Source organism: Gopherus flavomarginatus, chromosome 3 (assembly GCF_025201925.1).
Source record: "Gopherus flavomarginatus isolate rGopFla2 chromosome 3, rGopFla2.mat.asm, whole genome shotgun sequence".
Classification (NCBI taxonomy): domain Eukaryota; kingdom Metazoa; phylum Chordata; order Testudines; family Testudinidae; genus Gopherus; species Gopherus flavomarginatus.
The window spans coordinates 195,514,861-195,539,531 of record NC_066619.1 but is presented as its reverse complement, the minus strand read 5'-3'; the positions used below and the strand labels follow the sequence as shown (position 1 = coordinate 195,539,531).

The 24,671-nt window shown below is 41.3% G+C and overlaps 1 protein-coding gene across 8 annotated transcripts in view; it reads right to left on the bottom strand.

The window, feature by feature from the left end:
* IL15 (interleukin 15) overlaps window positions 1-24,671 on the bottom strand; it is a 78,982-nt gene that overhangs the window by 30,316 nt on the left and 23,995 nt on the right. For 4 of the 8 annotated variants that reach the window (XM_050946669.1, XM_050946668.1, XM_050946664.1 and 1 more), the window contains exon 2: window positions 22,091-22,221. The exons of 1 other annotated variant lie outside the window; for it this stretch is intronic. In XM_050946669.1, coding sequence (XP_050802626.1) covers window positions 22,091-22,153 — 63 coding nt within the window. In that variant the 5' untranslated portion in view covers window positions 22,154-22,221. Of the gene's footprint in view, window positions 1-22,090; window positions 22,222-24,671 lie in introns of those variants that run through there. 3 more of the 8 variants (XM_050946662.1, XM_050946670.1, XM_050946665.1) reach the window with 1 other exon arrangement.

Sequence of the window (24,671 nt, the reverse complement as noted above, 5' to 3'; positions counted from 1 at the left end):
CATTGCAGGCCAACTGTAGGGGTAAGGATGGATCAAAGTGCATCAGAACTTCAGAATTTAGCAATGCATCCTTAGCTTTGTTAAATGCAACTTCACAGGCTTCAGTCCACTTCCAGGCCTTGTTCTGCCCAAGGAGTTCGTGAAGTGGTTTTAGCAGTGTGGCTAACTGTGAGATGAACTTTCCATAATAGTTCAATAGTCCTAGAAAAGAGTGAAGCTGGCTAACATTTTGAGGAGGAGGAACCTCCACAATAGCCTTATCTTTGGCAGGGGGCTTATGAAGACCTGTAGCATCAATGATGTGTCCCAAATATTCAACAGAGGGTTAGAAGAATTCACATTTGTCTTTGTGGACTTGCAGTCCATACTCTTCCAGTCTTTGTCGGGTAGTCTCTAAATTCTTTAGGTGATCCTCCTCATTCCTTCCAGTGACCAGGATGTCATCCAGATAGCACTTCACTCCTGGCATGCAACACAAGATCGGGTCCATAGCCCTCTGGAACAGGGCAGGAGCAGAAGTTATTCCGAAGGGTAGGCGACAGTATCGACAAAGCCCCATATGCGTCACAACAGTCAACAGCTCTTGGGATTTTTCATCAATGTGCATCTGTAAATACGCTTGACTCAGATCAATCTTACTGCAAAGAGGTCATCGATGAGGGGAGGCAGGTATTGCTCTGCACACAACACTGGGTTGACAGTGACTTTAAAATCACCACAAATCCAAAGGGAGCCATTTTTCTTCACTATTGGAACAATAGGAGTTGCCCATGGGCTATGGGTAACTGGTATTAGGACTCCATTTGTGACCACGCGCTCTAGGTCCGCTTCAACCTTCGGCCTGATGGCATATGGCACAGTTCTGGATGTCAGATATTTTGGTTCACTGTCAGGTTTAATGTTCAATGTCACAGTGATTCCCTTCATACTTTCTGGATCCTCTCCAAAAACAGCAGCATGTTTCCTTAGTATAGTGGTCAGACCGGTTTCTTCTTTAGTCACTCGGTGCACTTCTGCCCAATTCAGCTGGATCTTCCTAAGCCAAGACCTACCCATTAAGGCTGGATAATTACCTCTCACCACAAACAGTGGCAATTTAGCAGCCTGTCCATTGAGCTCCACCTTAACATCAGTAGTGCCCAGCATGGGCACAGCTTCTCCCATATATGTCTTCAGCACTGTTTTTGTTGCTTGAAGCAGAAGATGCTGTAGTTTTTCTTTACACACAGTCTCTGAGACCAGCGAAATGGCTGCACCGGTGCCCAGTTCCATGTGTATAGGTTTGCCATCCAACAATGGGATTACCTAGCATTCACGTGAGCCCACTGCCAAAGACAACCATGGAGTGGCTCTTCTTCTTGTGATGAGGTATCTCCTTGGTCATCCTGGGTCTGCTCTAGGGTATGCAGGTTTCCCTTTTTGGTCAGTCAGACCACAGACCTCCTTTTTCTTTTGTTTACAGGCAAACACAATGTGTCCCTTTTTGCCACAGTGTCGACACACCAGGTCCTTATACCAGCATTCTGATGCATGGTGACCTGGCTTATCACAGTGGTAACATTCCTGACTCCGCACGGTTTTGGGGGTAGGTTCCTGTGACACCTTATGCACCCTAGGGGATGCACCGATAGATTGCGCCTCCTTTGTAGCCAGTTCCATGGAGACTGCAATATTAATGGCCTTCTGTAAAGTAAGCTGAGCCTCTGTCAATAGGCGCTTCCATATAGCTTCACTGTGCAGGCCATAAACTAACCTGTCACGTACGGCATCATTTAACATCTCCTTAAATTCACAGTGTTCTGCAAGCTTTCTCAAAGTTGCTACAAATTGTACAACTGTTTTGTCTTCTTTCTGGTCTCTTTTGTGGAATCTATATCTTTCAGCAATTACCAGTGGTTTTGGAGAAAAATGGGACCCCAGGATTTCCATAATGTCACTGTAAAATTTAATCTCTGGCTTAACAGGGTATAGTAAGCTGCGTAGCAGGGAGTAAGTCTTAGCCCCTATAACAGTTTAAGAATATTGGCACCTTCTTCTCTTCTGTAATGTCATTTGCAATAACAAAAAGCTCAGAACGCTCAGTATATACATGCTATTGCACTATAGTCTCCTCAAAAAGTTCCAGTGGCCCTATAAGTGTAGCCATGATTTTAGTTTCAGTTTGCACAGTCAATTTAAACAAGCTAGTTCTCACCCCCTTCCAGCAGCAAAAAAGTTTTTTGGGGTTTTTTTTGGAACATTAACTTCTACTTCCATCTGTTGCTGGGGCAGCACAGAAATCCCATCCTCGTCGCCATGTTGTTATAATGAGGTAATAAGGCAGGTTGCTTTCTCTTTGACAGGGCTGAATAGATGTCACAGATTGTCTGAAGACTGCTTTCCATAAATAATATCTGTTTGGACTTTATGTATCAATGGCTTAATTTCAGTCTTTAATTTTGTTGCTAGTCTTCTGGCATAAATGTCACTGTCCGTATTTAAAAGGGCAATTGATCAAAACAGGGATTCATACCCAACTATGTGTTTCTCTTATATGTGTAGTGGTAGCACGATGCATTAATCCTGGGAAACTCCCTTTTCTCATGTAGTTTTCAATAGCTCTTACTCAATAAAGGGGCTTTTACTGCTGGAAAGTTTTTTAAAATGTAGCAATAACGTCATCTGATCCCCGGATTTTTTCTAAACTTAGGCTGTTTACAACACTTTCAATCTCAGTTTTAGCTCAGGATATCCCGTTACCTAATTGTATCTTCTGATGAGAAGACAGATAGTTTTGTTTTTTCTAAATAATGTTGTATCTGTTCTGAGATATTTACATATTGTGGGGTATGTAAATTAGCCTAGAAATCCCAAAAAGCTCATTTAATAATTCTTAGATTTTGCTTCATACCCTCTTTGGTTTTAATTTGACATATATATTTCTTATGAGCTCTCCCTTAAGCAGAGAAGCCAAAATCTTGTCAGCTTTATTGCCCTTTTCAAATAAAGCTCTTTTGACTAGCTTTATTGGCCACTCAGCTTTCACACAGCAATGTATATTAGCATTCTATATTGTTTTTGTTTTCCTGCACTTCAGGAAAGCCTCCAGTCTTTTAGTTTTCCTTTCAAGGAAGTCAATTTTTTCCAACGGTCTTTCTTGTAAATTGCTGATCATTTCCAATAACTTATCTTCAAATTGATACAGTAGCATTACAAGTATGTCCTATAAAGTTTAATTTTACATATTCCAGAATCTCTCTTTTAAATTTCCAGCTCGACCTTCGTTGTTCTGCACTAGGATATCATTTAATTGCCAATATTTTCATTGTGTTTCTTCTTTATAGTTTGTACATCTAACATGTTTAGAATCATTATACAAATTGTGATTTCCCAAAAATATAACCAAATTGTATTCACAACTTAATGGTTTACTCAAGATGTGTTTGTGAGGGATGCTGATGTAACCCTTCTGCCAGCTGAAGGCGGCAGCAACAAGGGCTGGGTTCAATACCTAGGGGTTCCTCTTAACAATACAAAACAGAGCTGGCTCACACCTCCGTCCACTAATCCAGGAAAATTTACCACCCCGGGCACCTCTAAGAGGCAAGACTTCTATCTGACTTGAATTTGTAGGGGTTCCACTGCCACTGGCTGCTCACAGAGTGCTATAAAGGTACCATAGTCCCTCCTAAAAATACGCCCACATGTTCTGCACTTACTCAGGCATTCTCTGGCTGCCTGTAAAGTGGATTTAACTGAGCCCTCACTAAATGCCTCAGGTATACCTGTTATTAGGAAGCAATGGTGGGGAGGATTTGGAAGCTGGTAGACTCTGGACGCCAGTCCCCACCATCCCCTGCCCAACATGCAGAGTTGTTAAAGAAAATGTCAGGCTTCTTAGGGAGAGGGGACAATGTTGCTACCTGGTGGTGTGGGCTCTGCCTCAGAGTCCAAGACACCATTTGACCTTCCGCCTCTCCGCTATTTAAAGACAGAGCTGATTAGTCTCAATTGTCAGCATTGTTTTGTTCAGTGCTCCTTTGAACTGAAATTATTGATAACCGGGTCTAGCTGCTGAGCCTTCTGTGAGACAGCATTGCAGTGAAAGAGACTGCCCAGCCTACACTAACAGTGATGTTCCCCACTACTCACTTAAATTACAGAGAACTGAAACCACAGAGAGCTAGGTTAAGTGGTGGAACCTCAGCATGTGGCACTGTAGAGAGTGGCAAGTGGCAGCAGAGAAGCAGCAGCAGTGCCAGAGTGAACAGCGGCAGCAGCAACCCGCAGTGCCAGAGTGAACAATGGCAGCGGTGCCAGAGTGAATAACAGCAGCAGGTGGCAGTAGCAGGCAGCAATGGCAGAGTGAATAATGGCAATCAGTTGCAGAAGTGTCAGCAGCAGCTGAGGCATTGGTCAATGCTTCCCCTCCCTCCAGGGGTAGAAAGTGAACGCACAGGAATGCACCTCAGAACTCTGGGTCTTTGCAGACCCAGGACAGCCAACAGTGAGTGGGGTGCAATGGAGGGAGAAGGGAGTGTTGTGCTAAAGGGACATTTGTTTATTGGACTTTCACACCAAAAGATGGGAAACTGAGGCAAAGTTTGTGGGGTTGGCTTGGCTTATAATCACATTTTCAAATATGGTCATAGTATTTTCCCAAACTAATGCTGGGTTCCCATTCCCTTTTATTAAAAGTTCTTGTTTGTTATACACAGACTCAGTGCTTGCAAGTGGGGAAGTCTTGCTGCTTAGAGGTGCTCAAGGCTGATGGTAAGCTTTTCCAGATTATTGGATGGGGAGCTAGGGCCAGTTCTGTTGTGTAGCACTAAGAGGAACCCCTAGATATTGAACCCAGCTCTTGTCACTGCTGACTTCATCTGGCAGAAGTGTTACATACATAGCCTATAAAAGCACAAACACCTTAACAAGAAAACTTTTTTTTTGTTGGTAGCCTGTCAACTACCTGGTGCCATCCACTCAGAAATATTCCAACAATAACCTGGGACAGACCTCAAACATTCCTCCCAACATCAACATTTTAATTAGTGAGCCAGTGTAGGCTGTTAACTTCCAGATCCTGCAAACACTTAACACTTAACTTTACACACGAGTGGTTCCATGACTTCAGTAGCACTACTCATGTACATAAAGTTAAGCATGAGTATAAGTATTAACAGAACTGGGGCCGGAGTTTGTAGCATATCCTTAAATTTTTAAAAATCACAATTATAAACTAGAAACACATTATCTTACAACAGCCTTTCTAAAACATTGGTATATTTTCTTTGTAAACTATCTTTAAGTTGATCTAAGGTGTTAAAAACATGAGCAATCTTTTCAAGTTTAACTCTACTGCTACGTTCAACACATGGTGGTCTGCTGCACTCACAAGTAAATTGTGGAGATCCATATTGATTGCCAGAAGATACAGGTAAGCTATAAATTGTTTGGGGATAGAGAATAATTTAACTTGATTCCTGTAAATAATTCTGAGGATTGCAAGGTATCATACAGTGAAGGACAATCCTTTGTTCTAGTCATTTTACTGGAATAAACTGCATCTTTCTTCTGAGTGCATGTCTATTCTAGGAATTTTTCACTTTACCTACTACTGGTTCAGCACCAGTGCAGTTTCAGTAAAAGATGAACAGCAAGGTTAGACAACACAATGTTATAAACATACGCACATGTTTGCACTACAGCTTCCACGATTCTAGACATCAGATAAGAATATTATTTTTACCTTAAGAGATATAAAGTACTTTTCACTGTTAAATATTAAATCTTGGAATCTCAATAATTTTATTAGCACTGCTTTTGGAATGGGTGGTAAAGGCTACAACGTGGATTATAATACAAATACAGACCCAATATCCTCCTATTGCAAAAATTTCCTTAAGAAAGCTATTTGTAGATAACAGTATATCCCCTCCTCCTCCTCCTCTAGGAAGATGTACCAGTCTCGGCCATTTTTCTTGTTCTGTATTCAAAAATCTTCGTGGATCTTTACAAATCCTGTTTGATTTTTCCAATTTTAAGAACAAGGTGTCACTACCCTATCCTCCATGCTCCCCACGCACAGAAAGTTCTACCACAGAAAGTCTTTCTTGGAAGTTCTTTATACCAGACTTAATATTATCAGTTGTCTCATACATAAAAGTCGTCTGCACTGAAAGCTCATATCTCTTTGCCTTTCCCATTGAATGTTTCGCATTGCAACTTGCAGGCTTCTTAAACTGGCCTCGTTACTCTTTGCTTGGGAGCTGAGCAGGTTACCACTGCCAGTTGTGAAGCCTGGCAAGTCTTAGTTGAAATCAGTGGACCTGAGTCTTTCTGGTGTGGCCTCTCAAACAGAACTAATCAAAAATCAGAATTTCCATTTAGTAGGAAATTTCAAAGAAGTCTTTGTTCTAATTTGGAATACAATTTTTCCTGCAGACAGAAAATATCAAAAAATTATCATTTAGGAAAAATCAAACTGTATCAGTCCAATTTCCTCTCTTTATGAAATGCAGCAGATGGCTGCTCTGACTCCTGGAGACTCACCGGGCAGCCCAGGTGGTCCCTCGGAATTATTGGAATCTCCTGGGCAGAGCAGGGCAGAACCAGAAGTTCTGAGAGCCCTTGCCTGAGCTGGGATTCCCAGGGCTTCCAATTGCCAGCTCTAGGAGACTGTGCATGTCAGGGCTGCTCCTGAGTCATGGAACTTGGAAGCCCTTGAGTTCCCAGCAGGCCACCAAGTTAGCTAGCAGGAAACAAGGCAGGTTTTGTCACAATCCTGCCTCTGTTTTGGCAAAGGTTTGTTGAAAACGAAACATTTCCACAAAACATTTCAGGTTAGACAAATCTGCATTTTCTTGGGGGGGAATAAATAAAGTCAGAAAATTCCTGACCAGCTTTACCCTTTACATCACACCTGTGGCATAAAGGGACGCAATCAACCCCTGTCAAATCCACCTGTGTTAGGAGGGATGCTCCAGCTAGCAAAAGAGCTCCGCAGGGTCCCTCTCCCAGACCCAACACAGGAGACAAGTCATGGGCAGGCTGTGGATGAGCCAGGGGAGGGAGAGGGCACGGCAAGTTTGTTTTTAAAAAGCATCACATACGTGGCAAATAAATGTTCATTATCGACAAGTAGTTCTTCCAGTTTGAATATTAAGAAGAATATTTTGTCCTCACTTAAACCTGTGTGCCTTGAATTCTCACACAATTTAAAATGAGAGCTGCAATATTCACATGTCACTTGAATTATGCAAAATCAGCTACAGGCATACATAAAATGTCATGTATCTGAGAGTCATTTTGTCAGGGCAGGAGATGAGTGGGTTTTATGTCCTTCCAACCTCTCCCCCTCCCCCCCAAAAGAGAGAAATATGTAAAAAACAGAACTTGATAGAAGTTCCACACACATTCGCTAGCAACAAGCACACAAACTTGAAAAAGGAAGGTATGCAGCTATAGTTTGCTCACTGAGTATACGCCAGTCATCCCATTGTGTAAACATAAATCCATGTTCCATTCAGGTATAATTACATAACACCTTAATTGCTAACAAATATTAACAATATTATTTTTATAGGATAAGTACACAGATTAAGTGTCACTACTTATGATAAGTCAAATCAGCAAAGTCTTGCACAGGATAGTAAAATGGAAGAAAGGGAAAAAAGTTAGTGAAACTGCCTAGAGCAGTGGGTCTCAAACTTTTTTTATTGGAGACCCCTTTCACATTGCAAGCCTCTGAGTGTGTCCCCCCTAATAAATTAAACATTCTTTTTAATATATTTAACACCATTATAAAAGCTGGAGACAAGCGGGCTTTGGAGTGGAGGCTGATTGCTTTCGACCCACCATGTAATGACCTCACAACCCCCTGAGGGGTCCTGACCCTCAGTTTGAGAATCCCTGGCCTAGAGTATACATCCACAAGATAGCTAACCACAAAAGATCAAGTCATCTTTCTCAGAGCTTACCATAAAATTGATAATGACTTATCACTTACAGTTCATGCTATGATTAGTCAAAAATCAAACCTAAACAGTGTAATTTGTAACAGCAAACTCATAGAAGAGGAGTTTAATGGTTTCATGTTCATAAGAAATGTAAAGCTTTCCAGTCTGAGATTTCACTGAGTCTTCTCCCCCTCTTCTTTTCCAGCTCATCTCCAACTGATGAAGAATGAAGGCTAGAGACTTATTTAAACAATACTGATGGACCTCTGCTTTTATCAGAAGAAATGAGGGTACCAGGCCATATCCATTTATAAAATCAGTGTAAAAATACAGGCACAGGAGTTCCCTTGTTTCATATTATGGGTGCTGCATGTTTTAGACTAGTCAGGTATGCCTCCTCTGAGCTACATGAGAGACACTGTACATTACCTAATACACTTTCACAAATCTATTGGAATTGGGAGTATAAGGATTTAGTCAATTTTCAGCTCCTACTGTTCTTTAAAAAGATTTCCTGAGCTGTGCTAAAGTCATTATACCAAATGAAGCCTCTAAACGTATTCACTCAGTCAAAAGCTATATGTATTGGACAAGTATGGAATATGGAATTATACAATAATAACCTGTACAGAGTACACACAAATGTCAAGTTTCACCTAGTTTAGAGTCAAAACTACACAAACATCAATTTTTGCATAGTTTCTTTTCAAAATCATAAACCTCTCCCTCTCCCAAGGATTCTTATCCACAAATAACTCCAAAATATCCTCTTACTTTTCTGTCTTTGGGGAGCAATGGCTTGTGGCCCTCTCTGCTCCCTATGGCAGCAACATAGCCCACTCCCCTACATTTGGGAGTGTGACTGTGGCCAGAAAAGTAACCCTCTCTCTACTCACAATCCAAGATTTTTAAGAGACTCGGCTGCCTGTCCACACTGTCATTCAGCAGCACTGGGATCCAAAAGACTCCATTGACAATGATTGCTTACCTTGAGTGGCCTCAAATACCTTAAATGGCAATATCCCAGAGCCTGTTGCAGGATGGAGGAAGCCTATGGTAAACTAGACGGGAAAAGGGTAGCTCTAAACTGGGCTAAGTCTGATAACATTCAATGCACTTGTCAGGTTCTGTTAGAAAAGGTTCACAAGGCTCTACTTTTTTACATGCTTTTATGTTTCAATATGTTACCTACTGCAAAGAATGAATACAGGCTACAGAAATTAACTGACTAGCTGAAACCTATTATTTATAACCTGTTTTCTTTATTCTCTGCTTTGCTACTTGTCTACATTTGTTCCCACTAAATAGTCATAAATGCATGTGTTTTTTAAGAGTTTACTACCTCTATATTGCAAATAATATTCACAGTGATATTTTTAGAACTGGGAGAATAAAATTAAGACAACACAGTACACAAAAAACAAGTTAACCACATGGTTCAGTGGACACTGAACCAGGAAAAGTAATCATTAAACCAGGCCTGCACAACTCGTGAAGCGGCGGGGGCCACATTACTCCAAAGAAAACAGCTGAAGGCCGAAACCTCCCAGCCCCGCAGAAACACCCCGCCCCAAGGCCGCCCAGCCCTGCAGAAACAAACCCTCCTTCTCCAGCACCGCCCCACCAAAACAGCTGTGGGCCAAAAAGGAAGGTTGGAGGTGGGGAGGTGATACTTTATTTTAAATCAACCAGGGGATCCCAGCTGAAGAGGTGGCTGGGAGCCCTCAGGGTCAAATTAAAGGGCTCAGGGCTATGGCGGCTGGGGGAACCCAGCAGGGTCGGCTCTAGGTTTTTTGCTGCCCCAAGCAAAAAAAAATTTGCCTGCCCCCCCCATCCAGCCCTGGGCTCCCCCCTGTACCTCCTTGTAGCCCCCGTCCTGGGCTCTCCCCCCACCCACCCATACACACCCCTTGCCGCCCCAGCCCTGGGCTCCCCCCCACCAGTGCCCCCCCGCCACACCTCCTGCCGTCCCATCCCTGGGTCACTGGTAACCCGCTCCCAGGACGGGTCATTCAGCAAGAATTTTGGACGTGCACAAAACACAGACAGGATTGGTTCCCATATGGTTACAGAGCTGCAGTAAAGTGGATCAATTTTCAGCTTGTGTGATTAGAGGATACCTGGATGCATATTATCAGACTGTCCTCCATAAATGAGGAAAAGTTGAGGTGCCTTTATTATTCTTTTGTTCCACTCTTTCTTTCTATGGGAATTTGCCAATGCAATATCACTGTCTTCCTTTTAAAACAAACAAAAAGGCAATGGCTGTTGAAAATAGCAATTCCAGTCCTAATAAGCATTTCTTGCTCAATTTTATCCTACTTTTTCTACAGCAAGTTATAGTGGATCAGTATATTTGATTTGGGAGAAATGAAGTAACAGCTGCCCAAACTGAGCGTGAGCACTCCTGAATTTTGAGGTGTTCAAATCTGGAAGGCAGGTGCTGGGGGGAGCGGGGCTGTGGGCTCCGCAGGGGAGCATGGCAGCAATGTGTCTGGAGCTGCACAGAGCCAGACACGCTGGTCTGAGTGGCACAGTAAGGGGGCTGGGGGTTGGAGAAGGAGTAGGGGGTTCCAGGGGGCAGTCAAGGGACAGGGAGCGGGGGGGTTGGATGGGGCGGAGGTTTGGGAGGGCAGTCAGGGGACAGGCAGCAGTTGGATAGACATGGGAGTCCCAGGGGTTTATCAGGGGATAGGTAGGGGTTGGTGTCCCGGGGGAAAGTTGGGGGGGGGTCTCAGGAGGGGGGCAGTTGGGGACAAGGAGAAGGAAGGCTTAGATAGGGGCTGGAGTCCCAAGGGGCAGGGGTCTCAGGAGGGGGCAATCGTTGGACAAGGAGCAGCGGCATTTAGATAGGGGGTGGGGTTCTGGGGGGCAGTTAGGGGTAGGGGTCCTGGGAGAGGGGTATCAGGGGACAAGGACCAGTGGTGCTTAGATAGGGGGTGGTGGTCCTGGGGGGCAGTTGGGGCAGGGGTGCGGGGGAGGGGGCAATCAGCAGCCCCGGGCGTGGATTCAAAGGGTTTTGGGGTGCCCGCAGCGTGGGGAGCTCTGAGCCCTTTAACTCCCAGCCGCGGCTGGGATTCAAAGGGTTCTGGGTCTGCCGGTTGCTGCAGGGAGCCCTGAGCCCTTTAAATCCCAGCCGTGGCCAGGATTCAAAGGGCTCTGGGGTGCCCGAAGCCACGGGGAGCCCTGAGCCCTTTAAATTCCAGCCGTGGCTGGGAATCGTTGCGGGCAGCCCAGAGCCCTTTGACTCCTGGCCGCGGCTGAGATTTAAAGGGCGCAGGGCTCCCCGCGGCTGCCGGCAGCCCAGAGCCCTCTGACTCCCGGCGGTGGCTGGGATTTAAAGGGCTCTGGGCTCCCTGCTGCTGCGGGCAGCTCAGAGCCCTCTGACTCCTGGCAGCGGCCAGGATTCAAAGGGCTCTGGGCTGCCTGCAGAGCGCCGTGTGCGGGGGATTTAGAATCCCCCTGCGGGCCGCACAGTGAAGCTCCACGGGCCGCATATTGTGCAGGCCTGCATTAAACAAGTGAAGTACAATAGTTAAATGTTCAATGCATCTTAAATAAAACCCTTCCCCAGGTCCCGGAATCTATATAGATAACGATATTTTCAAAAAGTATATTTTAAATCCATAGCAGTATACTGCATGTCAAATCTGTAGTGGCACAGTCAGTTATAGATTAATAGGTATGCAAATTTGAAAAGACAAAACAAACTGATGTGCTGCAGCAGAAGGTATATTTTTCTACCTGCATTTGTAGATTATCCTTGGGTCTGCAAGAGCTAAGCAGAAGTCAAAGAAGGCAGACACAAGGCTTAGTGTCAATAGGATCACAGATGTTAATCAATCTGGCAGACTTCAGCAATTTTTCCAAAGCTATGCTCACTATAACCTCCCAGTTTGCATTTCAAAGGTCACGTCATATTCACATTTATCATTTCTTTAAGCACAGATTATTGCCTGTGACAGGGAGGAGTCATTTCTGTGTTATTGTTAAAGTTTTACAAATATACCACCACATTATATAGATTAGCTTTTCTTAAGGTGGACTGATTTCTGGGCATTCATTTCACTTGATAACTTGGTTTATATCCCTAGTTAACTACAGGTAAGTCAAATGTAGTCAATAAACTTAACTTAAATGAAATATTTGAGGTTTTTTAAACTCATTTTTTAAAATACAGATAGAGTATCTGGCCTAAGTGGAATTTTTCTTTTAAAAATTACTGTACTTGGCGTTCTGGCAGCATATCCCATTATCCTTTTGCTTTGCTGCTGAGGTATGTGCATTCTGGGATTTTTCTCACTGAATATTGTGGGATTAAAGTGACCAGATGATCTGATTCTATAGGGACAGTCCTGATTTTTGGAACTTTTTCTTATATAGGCTCCTATTACCCCCGCGTCTAACCCCAATTTTTCACATTTGCTGTCTGGTCACCCTATGTGGGATGCCTAGTGGAAGGCAGGTGGAAGCCAGTGGAATTCTGGGACTGGGATCAAATTAAAAAACTCCCATGAATGCACGCGCTCTGTCCCATGATTCTTCTCTTTCAGGGCAGGCTAGTGCCATTTTCAAATTGCTGACAGCCAGCATGTACCCAAGAATTACTCCTAGGGGAATTCTGCACCACAGCATGTGCGCAGAATTAATGAGCCGTGCATATTTTTAATTTTTTGCACAGAAAAAAACTTCTGCTGAAAAGTTGCTGCAGAACCAGAGGGTGCTTTGGTGATAGAACATAGCAGCTGCTCCCAGCCAGCTAGGGAAGAGAGAGAGCCTACAGAGCCTTCTTCTCAGTGCCTGTTACACCAGGTCAGGAGAGAGGGACTATGGGGAGACTGACAGTGTAGGGCTGCTGGGAGATCAAACAGGGGATCATTAGGGCTACTAGGGGAGGACAGATTGAGGCAGAGCTGAATGGGAGTGGAGGTGGAGGGCCACGGGGGGGAGGGAGGCACAGAGCCACATGGTTATGCGGGAGGGGTGCAGGGCCACAGAGGGAGAGGGGAGTGGCTGGGTGGGGGAACAGAAACACATGGGGATGGGGAGGGGTTCAGGGCTATATAGAGACAGAGAGTGGCTGAGTGGGAGCCCAGAGACACATGGGCACTGGGAGAGTAGGTGCAGGCCACATGGGGTTGGGGAGAGTGGGTGTCTGAGTGGAGGTGGAGGGACACGTGCCTGACTGAATAGGAGAGGCTAGGGCCAGCCAGGGTCTGCATAGGGGAAGTTCTCTAACAGTCCTTCCCCACCCCTGCAAAAAACCTGTTCCATACTTTCCCCATCCATACCCCCCCATTTTACAGTGCTGTTAATACATCTGTTCTCCCTACCTTTCCCATTGTCCCTAGCCCTGCTACTATCCTTCCTAACAATGCACCAGTGCTGAGGGGTTGTTACCGCCTCAAGGAAAGATTGTATTAAGGTCGGACATAAAGAATTAAAGTTATTATTAAATAAGAGGCATCTAGATGTAATGTGTGTATGTAAATAGGTGTGTATAAATAAATCAGAGGGGAGTTAGTCAAAAAAGCCCACCTTCCTTGCTAAATTGGTAGTGAAACAATGCCTGTGCCCATGGAAAGAAATAAAGCAACAAGGAAAAAAGGATCAGGCCCAGACAAGCAGGCAATCACAGTTTGAGGAAGTTGAAAGAAAGACAGTAAGAAGTTAACACTGTAGATACTGGAAGGAATTAAGCAGTAAAACTTTTTACAAATGTTAAAAGAAAGTGTTATGAAAGGAAGTTTCTTGGTTTCTTTGCAGACATTCCTTTGGGAATGTCTGTAGATAATCCAGGCAAGAGGTTATATAAGAAGAATCATTTAACTATGAACAAGTTAGTCAAATTTGCTTACAAAAAACAAAACCAAAAAACCCAACACTTGTGATATGTACAATCTTCGTTTTATAAGTTTAAGATGAACTGGTGTTGTTTTAAGGTTGTAAAATCGAGAAATACTTTTGCCAAACAGAAGAAACTAGTGTTGTTTAATTTTGATAATTAGCATTTAATCCTTAAGGTAACTTAATGCTTTACAAGATTTAAAATGTTTTTTAATAAAAGCCGAAGTTGTGGCTGCAGCAGGGCAATCGAGGCCAGAAGAATGGTAAAAGATTTTAAATCTGTTTTGGTAACAAATAGCGGCTAGAAGCTGTAGCCAGTGCCCCACACCAAGCCTTAAGGTGGTCTGTGTAATCAATGGTCACTTTGCCAAAGTGAAGCCAAAATGGGTTGTGTTTTCCTTTTCAAATCAATATGTGTTTAAAAAGCAGAAGTTAGAAGTTAATTGTGTCCTTTTAAGACAGCGTCTCTAAGCGGCTGATAACTTTGAATCCAAAAGCAAGCCAAAAATGTCTGTGTTAATGTAAATCACCTAAATGATAAACATAGAAGCCATTAAAACTTGACCTGCCTATAAAACAAATACAAGAAACTATGGGGAGTAATTCCTCAGTTTTGCCTGCAATCAGCAAGGGTATTTGTGAAGAAAAGAATATTTTAAGCAATAATCTGCCAACCCCAAGGGCGTAAAAATATGCTCTCTTTGTCTTTCAGAAAAATAGGAAAAGCTGATACCAACTGAAAAGCAAGAATGTTCTTGGAGTATTGCTGGGTACAATTTGCATCCTGATTGCCTTTGGCGCTTCCAGGACGGCTGCCTACTTGCACCCAGGGTGCTCTGGCCCTGCTTTGCTCCGGTGCACCACAGAGTGGCGCGTGTGGGCAAAAGGGAAATGATTGCTGTAGTTAAATGAGACTGCTTTGTACTGGATTTTTTCTCCTGTGGCCCAGCAATACTACCATGACTGGAGGAGTAGGGGAAAAAAACAAGCAGTTATTGCTTCTATTCCAAAGAGGCTCTGATAGCATTTTTAACACGTATTTCTGATTTCCCCCTCCCTGAGATTCTTTCCAGTCTTGGGGGAGACCTCAGAGATGGTAAGTTGTGTGTGCATGTGGAGGTCTAGATTAGAGTTGCCAACCCTCCAGGATTGTTCTGGAGTCCCCAGATATTAAAGATTGATCTTTAATTAAAGATTATGTCGTGATGAAATCTCCAGGAATTTATTTAACCAAAGTTGGCAACTCTACTCTAGACTGGGATTTCAAGGGTGTGCAGTATAGGCTGTTTGGATGTGCAGTCGTGCTTTGGATGCAGTTGAGGATTGACAATTATGTTCCTGGCTTGGGTTTTCAGTTTAGGTTGTGCCTTGGAGGAGCCTGGGTGGTGTTGGAGAGTTTAGCAGAGGGTGGGAGGTCTCTGCGGGCAAGCTGGGTACTAAACCTCTCTACATTCCCTTTAGACTGCCCTGACTCTCAAGGATTTTGAAGCACATGACCAGGTGGCAGAGAATGGTCTTTCTCAAAAAGGTAAAGGGCAGTGAGGTATGCTATGAAGTTATTGACCAGGATGGTGCCACCAGAAGTGCTGCAGGATTGAAAGGGAATTGTGAGTTGCGTTGGGGGCAGTGACTGAGCAGCTATATTACAGAATGTCTGGGCCAAAATCAAAGCAATTTCTCACTCTTATATTCTGCTTTATCTCCCCTGCAGATGTGCTGAAAGTGCAGAGAAAAATCAATTTGGTTCTGCACTGGTTATTTGAACCCTTAACTGCTCCCAGTCTTTTTCTGTATAAACCTGTGAAAAGTGATTAAGAGCTGTATCATTATGCTATCCTTCAGGTAAACTATTTGTCTTGTATGAATCTTTGTTACAGGGCATAGATACCTCTGACATTCAGGGGTACAACCCAGACCAGTGAGGGGCTGTGTCAGCCCAGCCCTGCACATTTGGGTGCCTCACAATGCTCCGCTGCTGTAAGTCCCATGTGAGTCCCTCACAAACAACCAAACAGCATGCTGCTACTGCCTTGCGTGTTTGTGTATAGCTGTAGCCTGTAAGCCATACATCAATCACACTCTGGCTTCCATTAGCCTTGGTTTCCACTTGCAGGATGACCCCAACACACTCCTAGTCCTGGATTTCCCCCCAAAATGTGTGTTCTGCACTGTCCAGTCCTCTCCTGGACAGTCCACATAGATTAGGTCTGTTGCCCCTCTAGAGGGGTCAGTATACAACAGTTTGCCACCCTACATGGAGTTACCCACACAGTTCACAACACTGGATTAGTTTTGATTAAAGAATAAAACAAGTTTATTTAACTCCAAGGAGACAGGTTTTAAGGGAGCACAAGTATAAGGCATTAAAGTCAGAAATGGTTACAAGAGAAATAAAAGTAAAATACATCTTAGTATTAAAACTAGACTTGGTTCAAAGTGAAGTCCCTTATCATACTTCCCAGAATCATTGCTGACCAAATTCTCAGGCCAGGATCTGCTCCCAAAATCCAAAGGCTATATTGTATTTGTGTAATTGATTATTCCTTCCGAAGTTTAGGACTCACATTTGTCCTTACTGAATTTCATCCTATGTATTTCAGACCATTTCTCCAGTTTGTCAAGATAATTTTGAATTCTAAACTGGGGCTTTAAGAATGTAACCTGGGCATATACATGATTAATGGTGACAAAAAATTATAACTTTAATACTGGAAAAGTAGTGTTCTCGAAATAAGGTGGAATGGTTGGATAGCCTTACTCAGATTGCATCCCTGCTGAGAGTAATTTAGTCCCATACAAAAAAGCCTACATTAAAATAGAGTTAAGATTGAGAATATGTATTAGTAATTTAAAAGTAAAAACATTACAGAGAGATTGCAGTTAGCCTAAAACCAAGAGTTACACAATTTAACTCAGCCCTATATTGATACCATGCAATAGCCATATGATTATGATTCCAACATTTTGTGTCTGGGGTCCCAGATTAGATTGAACTGACTTTTAAAAGCACATTAGCTGTTTCCATTTGTTTCCCATCATGGTATCACTATAGGGCAAAGTTAAGATTGTGTGAGTACTTTAATGTGCATTTCCTGACATATTTGGATTTCTGTTACATGTAATCTTAACTCTGCATTTATAATGCTTTCTCTTGAGTTACTTACAGCATTCTTATAATGAGTTTTACCTTTAAAATTATTGATACTTCAGTTTTTGGTCTGGGGTTCCTTGGTTTGATGCATTTTATTAAAAATTTCACACTGTAATACCAAACAAGAAACCCAAAGAGAAACTACTATGCTATATTTCTAATGGTTTGAAATATGTAGTATCAACCTTAAATATCTTATTTAATATTTTTAACTTTTAAGGGCAAAATGCACCAGAGTAAAACAGTCAGAGCTTGTTGGGCAGTAAAAATGGATAGACAGCTGCATTGTATCTTCAAAGCAGTGCAAAGCAACTGGAGTGTAGTGGTTAATCTGGCATTTAATTTGCAATTGATTTTTGGGTTTAAAGGGTGGTATTACAGAGACAGAAACTGTGTGAAAGGAAGGGCAATGATGAGCCAAATCTAGGGCTCCACCAACCCCCAATGTTTCTAGTTCAGTTTCCCCAGCAGTGCTGCCTTGGTGCGTAGCAGAGCTGAGGCAGAAGAGTAATGAGGAGTCATCTTTCAAGCACTGATGCTCAAATTAGTATGCAGCTACAGAACTGTTAAAGAGCATTGACAGCTGGGCCAGGTAAACTGTACAGTCTCCCTTGTATCTTTGAGCCATTACAACCAACAGAATTGTTGCATGAAAATTAGCTATGGAGAAAGGATAGTAATTGGTTTAGTTACTTCTGATATCACAGTAGCCCATCTTACGCGTTACCTGAGCTGTTGAACTGACCCTGCCTGTAGCTTATAACAAGTTGATACAAAAATTGTTAATAATATAAACTTTAATTATACCTTAATCTCTTTAAATATAACCTCTGCATGAAACTGTAATCAATTTTAACTATCGAGAATGTTTGAAGAGTCTGTTTTATTCTATTATTGCTATCATTTGAAACCAAGAAAACCCTGATGCAGATGATAAATTTATTTAAAAACCCAGTGGTTAATTAAGTTTAACTCTAACTGAGAGATTTATATAACAACATTCCAGGACTGTCACTTCGTGTGTCACTCTGAAGCCTAGATTGTCTGTTGAGTCAGGGTGAAGCAATGGAAACAGTTACAAGCATGTTTAGAGCTCTTTTTGCTTAAAATATCACCATATTTATTTATCACCGAGATTTGTGGTCTGCTACTGTCCACTTTTTAAGTACTCAGACATTTTTTGGGTTTTTTAAACTGTATGATTTACACCCGTACAATAGCATGGGCTTTCACCTTAAGTACTTATAAAATCTTGAAAATTCATTCATTCTTTAGCTCACAGAGAAAGTGCTGTAAATGTGGGGAGGTTACAGAATATTTTCCATATGTAACAAAGATGTGAATCGCAACTTTAAGTGTGAAATGGAACTGAACCTGTAGTAGTGTCACAACTAAGGCCTCCATAATTAAATATAGCATATTTTCAAAACATTGTTTAAAAAAAAAAAGTTGGTACCATTTATAAATTATATTCAGGGAGTGGAATTAAAATGTGAAAGTAATAAGTTTTGGGGGGCAGTGAGCATGTTTCTGTTATGTGTTAGTATAATTGAGCCCTCATTTCTGCAGCACATAAGTCCTACCATAATACAAATAATATAAGATTAATATTAAATATGACAATACTATTTGTTAGCCTGTTTTTAAAGGTTTTGGGTGATTTTAATGGGACTTGCGCTCCTAAGTCACTTAAGAGCTTTTGAAAATTCCATCCTTCATCTTAAAAGGGACAATTTACTTCAAACATTTTTGTCTGTTTTGTTTGTCTGATTTGTGGGATTAGTTAATAACTGATCTATGAATATATTTGTCCAGGGAATAATGCCAATAGTAGCTATGTTAAAACTGTATATCTATTTTTAAACAGACTTAATATTTTAAATAAGAGAGAAAAAAGAATCAGTAACTCACAACCAGACATGCTGATATCTGACAGCAGCCTGACAGAGCCCTTTGTCTCATTCTCCATTTAATGCCAGATCTAATACATAGCAACTATGCTCTTAATTATATAGATAAGCACCTTCTTAGCAGTGTGAGGGTCCAAACTGTATAAAGAAACCAACCAAACAAGCACACACAGGGAAAATATCTGAAATAGTGAGAATTATAGCATGTATGTGTGCAAAATTATATGTCCAGATTTCTCGGATGGGTGCAAATCTCTAAACAGCACTAGATATCATTTCATTTAAACAAATTCCAGACTGCAGCAAAGGTGGATATATATCTTGTAAATGAGCAAGTAATGAAATGTATTGTATGTAAATACTACAAGAAGAATAGATTGCTCAAATGGCATACAGAACAGAATTATATAAGAGGATTAACATGTCCTCATTGTTACAAGATTTCTGCAAATCCAATGTTACAATTCACTTTTTAAATGAACTGTTTGAACCAAGGAACTTTCTTATAATTAATCCTCTGTTGCTTACATCATCTTAAGAATACACATTAACTTTCAAAGCCCAGGACAGAACACTATCACTCTTTTACTGGATCAGCCAGCCCCATTTATTTTTAAAAGTAGGACATTTGCCATTTGAATCTTGTTCGCTAATCTCTAGCACTATATTCTCCCTTCTGGATAAATGTATGATATGTTTTTTCAAGCTTTTAGGGCTCCTACAGTAGAGTGTCATCTAAGGCATGCAACGTGTGAAACAATTCACTAACCTTTCTCTCCCATAAAGAAATGTTAAGAAAACATCTGAGGTCATAAACTTCCCTGAGAACCCAAAGATCATTTAACAGCAATCCCAGTTCCAAGGCCGCAACAATTCCAGTCTCTCTCCATAGAGCAGAGCCCACCGCAACCCAGCAGCTCTCCTCTTTTAGCTAAATAAAGCAGACCAATTTATCAGGCTTTATAGCAAACGTATCTCATCAATATACCAATTAGAGGTCTTCTGCAATCCTCACTTGTCAAACTATCAAACCTTTTTAATAGTTACAGGGCCAAAATAGGCTCTGAATTTACACCAAACATTTCCTCCTTAACCATCATTATGATTATGTAGTCTTCTGTACAGGAAGGGACAGAGGAGTAATGGATAGGGAATGAGGGTGGGGTACAGCTGACTTTTAGTTAATGTGGTAATAGAATCCAAAAATATTACTAATGTATTTTTCTGGTATAGATCAATCTGAACTACTTACTATAAATCAAGAAATGAGTAAAGAATTATACAAAATGCTAGTCCATAGCAATCAAATTAAGTTGACAATCTTATCAGCAAGACAACTGTACATGAGGTGGAAAGTACTGTTAAGGATTAATATGATTCAGTCATATTAATTTCCATATATATTTTGGTCATCTCCCCCTTGGCTGCATTAATGTCATGATGCAAATTGGAGTTCACAGTATATTTTAGACAGCATTAGAATTGTAACTATTCAGTAACACCAGCAAGTTCTATCTTGGAAGGTTTAAAATAATCTACAGTATGTCAGAAAATTCTAGAACAAGCATAATTATGACAGTATATTAAACTGGAGTTGAAGCAAGGGTAGGAGACAGAAGAGGGAAAATATCTTTATGTGAGAAAGGATAATGGAAGAAAGTCTCTTTTTGTGAGAAACAAAATGATCAGACTTGCAGGTTTAAAGATAAAGTCTATTAAATATATTATTTTACGTTTATTTAGTACCTTCAGTCAAAAAGTCTGTGGAAGAATTTTACAACCATTAATTATATTCCATACAGAGAGAGAGGTAGGAGATATTGAAATCATCTCACCATTGAAAGGTAGCTATCTCTAGCGAAAAATTCAGCTGGTAGTAACACACAGCATTGTCACACAGCAATTTAGGGATATGAATTGAAGGAAAACAGCCAAATCTTTGGTCCCTTCTCTGGCTGCTGCAAAACTGGCTTAACTGGCCCATAGGGGAGGCAGAATGTCATTATTGTAGCTAAACGGGAGTTTGGCCAGGACATTAAGGCTAATAGTTCTACTTCTGCAAAAAGTATCATGAGATGTTGAAAACCCAAAAGTGGGACAAGCAGATTTTTCTACTACAACATGAAACAAGTACTTTTCATAGCACTGTGCAGTTTAATAATATACTTGGTCTCTGGATCAGAACAGTCAGAGAAAAAAAAGCAACTGCTGAATCACTAACATACCACTATTTGCATCACTCTGATTTTCCTTGGAAGTCTCTCCTCCAAATATTGACAATGTCCAACTTTCCATAGTTTGCTTGGAAACTATACAGCTTCAGAACATTACTGAGAGATGTTGCACACAGAGTAATCACGATGTCTGTTATAAGGTTGCCTAACCATTTCCATGATCCCCCTATTTTCAATTGTTTATAACTTTGACAAATCTTAACCTTTCAGGATGCAGTTTTCCATGGTTGCAGACTGCCTCAAGTTGATTTTTTTTTTTTGGGAGGGCAGGGAGAAAAGGGAGGATTAATCAAAAACAGTGCCACTGTTTTCAAGAAAGAGGTCAATGAAAAATAGCAAGTTTTGGCTACGTTAAAAAATAAAATTCCCACCATCTTTTGAACAGCTCTAGCACCTCAGTGGTTTGAAATAGGACCCTGAAGTTTGAGAAAGGAATAGTTCTGAGGTCAGCCATTCACTGTCCCCATGAAAATCCATCCAGATTTTACCAAGTTATAAACCATGTAAAATCGCCACTTTTGCACATGCACAATAGAAACTGCATCACTCATACTGCATCATTCTGAAATAAATGCACAGCACCATATGTCCATACAGGACACAAGCAAAATGGCAGTAATAACTTCAGTTGCTGTTTTCCCTCCATCAAATACCCTGTAGCCTAGGTTAAGCAATGTAATGATCATGACAGTTATTTAATAACAAACCTGTGAACAAGAAAGAAATAAAACTGATACTAGACGTTGCTGTGCTAAATAAAGAACACTAATAACAATTACATAAACTTAAGAACCTTCAGCATTCTTTGAATAATTTTGGTAAGAATGGATAATAGGGAATGAAAAAACACAACAGAACCAATTTTGTCATCTAAAAAATCAGGATTAATTTAAAGTTTTGAACTTACAGTATCATAGAAGTGTAGGGTTGGAACTGTTGAATTATATCTCCTAATTATTGTATACCATTTGGAACATAAAATATACTTAAACCTTTGTAACAAATGTGACTTACCTGAGTCCCTAGCCAGTGCTGTGCTCCAATAGAGTACCATGGTGGCCATGCCATCACCAGCATGGTGCCTGCTGGGACATCACTCAAATCAGAAGCAGAGTTAGCTGCATCAGAAAAGTTCTTTTGAGGATCTAGAGGTGGAAAAAAAATCCAGTACTTTTAATGTTGGGCTGAAAGGCATTCAGAACATTACAACTATTGGGGGCATTCAGCACATATAGTTAAAGTTGCTGAAATTTTGTAAGTCATCTTTAAATCTTCCAAATGTTGGAAAAACAAGACATGGACTTTGAAAAGGTTCCATTTATCTGTTCAGTGCTGGAGATCCATCTTGCTTCTGTCATCTTTGAATGCTAAAGTATGTCGGGTTTTTTGGAAAGGGGTGTTTTGGTGGAGTCTCTTTTTGTGATTGATAACAACAAGTCACAAGAGAGACTGAAGCTAAGTTAGAAAAGGAGCAGTACTAGTACCACTAATGTCAAAAGAGTTCAATGCTTGATGCAATGGTAGGAGTGTTGCCTTAAGAAAACCGAAACGTTGCTTTTTGTGCATGCACAAAGTACACACACACACACACACACACACACACACACACTTGCCCCCTGCACAGACAAATGTACAATGCAGATGTAGGAAAACTCCTACTGTAATCACTATATTATGAAAGAAGCTAAAAACAAAGTAAATTAAGTAATTATCAAAACATGGCAGGAAGGCCAGTTAGTTCTTAAGAAGCTACCCATCATTTTTTCCCCCAGCTTTATTTAAGCAGTGCTTCTATAGTGGGGTGGCAATATGACAGCTGCCCAGCCAGTATCTCTTACTGTCCTCTTAACAGTCCATTCCCTTTTATATTACATTTGTCTCAACTAAAACAATGAAAGTAAACTAGTAAATTTTGTTTCTGGTTTAGAGTCAGCTTTTGGTTTTTGCACTCTTGGGTTCTGGTGCACTTGCATAAGTGTTTGGGAGAATGTTTGTTTAAAAAAATCTGTTGCCATTTTAATTTAAACAATGTATATGGAATATTTCTAATGAAGTTCTGTAAAAGCTCATTTTACAAAAAGTAACATATGGACAACATTTCACCTGAGACCAGAACTGTAACCACAGTGGGGGGAGCAAGGCAGCCACCCAGGGCGCAAAGTCACAGGGGTGGAAAAACAGGGCCAGAGGTGACGTGTGTATGGGGGGGGCACATTGGGTCACCGAGGGGAGTCAGGGGATGGAAGTGGCGCTTCCTCCCAAAGTCCCACTGTACAGGGCCACTCGCCCCCTAATGGGGCATGCCCAACAGCTTGAAAACCTCTATGGAGCAGTCACATGTCCCCCAGAACCTTTAAATTGTGTCCACCCCCCTCAACAGTTATGGTCATCTCTGAATGGGGCAGAAAAATGATGAAAAAACTGGCAGGGGGCACTAACAGACTTGTTTGCCCTAGTGCTAAAATGCTTAGTTACAGCTCTGCCTGAAAGAGTCCCTTTAACTTGTACCAGCTGTTTTTTATGGTTAGGCTTAATCACAAAGTCCAAACTGCTGCTAACAGGGTGTGATGGGAAAGGCCACCATCCCACTGACAGCAAGCCCAACAAGAATCCCAATTACGCACACCTGCAGAGCATGCTGCACTTTAATAAATTGAAACTGGCCATAGAGAAGTTTGCCAAATCTACCACCAGGGCAGAACGACCCAGTCCAGTAATTCATCATTTTCTTTCTATGGCCTGAGGTCAGATAGCATAGTTTTCCCATGTACTTTTAGAGAAGAATTTTTTCCGTTGGCTAGATATGTTACAACCAAAAGCAAATAACAATTCAATGCCTTAATAAATCTTTCTTAACCATAATAGCTATAAAAACAAAATACCCAATACTCTGAGACCTAAAGCTTTCTGTAAAACAAATATTTATATAATTAATACTTGTATTTTATTTGCAATATAAATAGCTACAACAAATCTAGCAAACAAATTACTATATAATACCATTATATCACTTACCAAAATACTGATTAAAGCACTTTACCAGTGCTACTCTTTGGTTTGAAGGGAATAAAATTGGGTCCCCAAGTGGCTTTTGCCATTGAATTCAATGGAAGCAGGCCCAAAGAAAGTGATGGCTATAGTTAAAGTTGCCTAACCCTTTCTATTGTAAGATCCGGTTGTCCATTGCTTATAACTTGGCCAAATTTTAACCATTTGGACTGAAAATTTCCATGCTAAGTGACTGCCTCAGACTGACTGATTTTTTTTAAAATTTAATCAAAAATGATTCAAACATTTCCAAGAACAAAATTAGGGAAAAACGCATTGTTTGACTAATTTTAAATTCTTACAGTGATTTCACTGAAAAGCTGTAGCAGCCTATGCTTCTGAGCAAGGATTTGAAATTTGACTGCATGGAAAATTTGCCCAAATTTGGCAAAGTTGTAAGCCTTTAAAAATCAATTTGCATATGCTCAGTAGAGGTTTGTTGGAGCTTGCTACCTAAATTCTGCAAAGATTCCATCCAGAGTTCCAGGGCTGAGTGAGGCTTTCCCTGCAATTGTTCCTTCTGGAAGTTAGGAGCACTGTGGTGAGG